Source organism: Mandrillus leucophaeus, unplaced genomic scaffold (assembly GCF_000951045.1).
Source record: "Mandrillus leucophaeus isolate KB7577 unplaced genomic scaffold, Mleu.le_1.0 Scaffold149, whole genome shotgun sequence".
NCBI classification, from domain to species: domain Eukaryota; kingdom Metazoa; phylum Chordata; class Mammalia; order Primates; family Cercopithecidae; genus Mandrillus; species Mandrillus leucophaeus.
In genome coordinates this window covers 3,025,781-3,027,453 of record NW_012101465.1, presented here as the reverse complement: position 1 = coordinate 3,027,453, position 1,673 = coordinate 3,025,781, and the positions used below count along the sequence as shown (strand labels likewise).

The window sequence follows — 1,673 nt, the reverse complement described above, 5'->3', positions numbered from 1 at the left end:
GTTTGAGACCAGCCTGACCAACATGGTGAAACCCCGTCTCTCCTAAAAATACAAAAAAATTAGCCAGGTGTGGTGGCGGGCACCTGTAATCCCAGTTACTCAGAACACTGGGGCAGGAGAATCACTTGAACCCGGGAGATGGAGGCTGCAGTGAGACAGAGTCTCACTGTGTCACCCAGGTTAGAGTGCAGTGGCATGATCTCACCTCAGTGCAACCTCCACCTCCTGGGCTCAAGCTATTCTCCTGCCTTAGCCTCCCGAGTAACTGGTATATGCCATCATGCTCAGCTAATTTTTTTTTGTATTTTTAGTAGGTATGGGGTTTCACCACGGCTGGTCTGGAACTCCTGACCTAAAGTGACCCACACGCCTCAGCTTCCCGAAGTGTTGGGATTACACGCATGAGCCACCACGCCCGGCCATACAAAAAATGTTTTTAAACTCCATCGTTTTTAGGAAAAAAAAAAAGTAATCAAATTGCATAGAAAAAAAAAAATGGCTCTTTTTAGAGGTAGTAACAACCACCAAAGTTTAGCCAAAAACTGTTTCTGGGATGATAACGCTAAAATATGACTTTAATCAATTTGGTGTCTTGTAAAGCATGAAAATGTGTTTTCTGCTTCACCTTAAACAAAAGAGGGTTCTTGGTAACCGGCTTATAGCTCTGGTTCATGCTGAGGAATAAAAGCCAAGCCCCACACACTTTAGGAACACTCTTTAAACTAGGTACATACCATCTCTCGACATTCCAACAGACAGACACTTTTTAAAGCGACACTGCTGACATCTGTTCCTATTCATTCTCATTATAGAACAGTTTTCATTCTTCAGGCACTTCTTGTACTGGATGTTTTGTTGAATACTTCTCCGAAAGAACCCCTAAGAACAAAGGAAGATTTACTTATCCATTTAAAAATACCCAAATGAACTTCTTATAAACACTGTTCCCATATCTATCTAATATACATGACGAACTACAGTCCATACCAGTGTATGACTCGCTATCTGGGAAACACTATGTCTTAGGATAGAGGGAAATACAATGTTGACACACAGAATTCAATTCCATTCTGATTGGCATGAGTAACCTAACACCTACCAACTAAACAAAATTCTTCTTCCCTTTAGAGATTCTTTGCCTTACCCAAAGCACCCCTTGCAACAACCACACTACCCTGTTAACAGACCCTGTCTGCAGTCTGCACATTTTCCATCTCATACTTTTATTCACTACAAATTCCAAAACTCTTGAAGTATGAATGACATTTTTTTTTTTTTTTTTGAGATAAGATCTCGTTCTGTTGCCCAGGCTAGAGTGCAGTGGCATGATCACAGCTCCCTGCAACCCTGACCTCCCTGGCTCAATCAGTTCTCCAACCACAGCCTGCCAAACAGCTGGGACTACAGGCATGCGCCACCACACCCAGCTAATTTTTGTATTTTTTGTAGAAATGGGGCTTTGCCATGTTGCCGAGGCCGGTCTTGAACTCCAGGGCTCAAGTGATCTGCCGGCCTTGGCCTCCCAAAGTGTTAGAATTACAGGGCATAAGCCACCACCACTACCAATCTGATTTTCTGTTGGTTTGTTTGCTTTCTTGAGACCGACTCTTGCTCTGTAGCCCAGGCTGGAGTGCAGTGGCACAATCTCAGCTCACTGAAACCTCCATCTCCCA

At 43.5% G+C, this 1,673-nt stretch overlaps 1 protein-coding gene across 1 annotated transcript in view; it reads right to left on the bottom strand.

The window, feature by feature from the left end:
• The window catches only part of NR1D2 (nuclear receptor subfamily 1, group D, member 2), a 44,954-nt gene that overhangs the window by 26,060 nt on the left and 17,221 nt on the right, over positions 1-1,673 (bottom strand). The window contains exon 4 of the mRNA XM_011974778.1: positions 735-879. Within this exon, the coding sequence (XP_011830168.1) occupies positions 735-879 (145 nt within the window). The remainder of the gene's footprint in view (positions 1-734; positions 880-1,673) is intronic.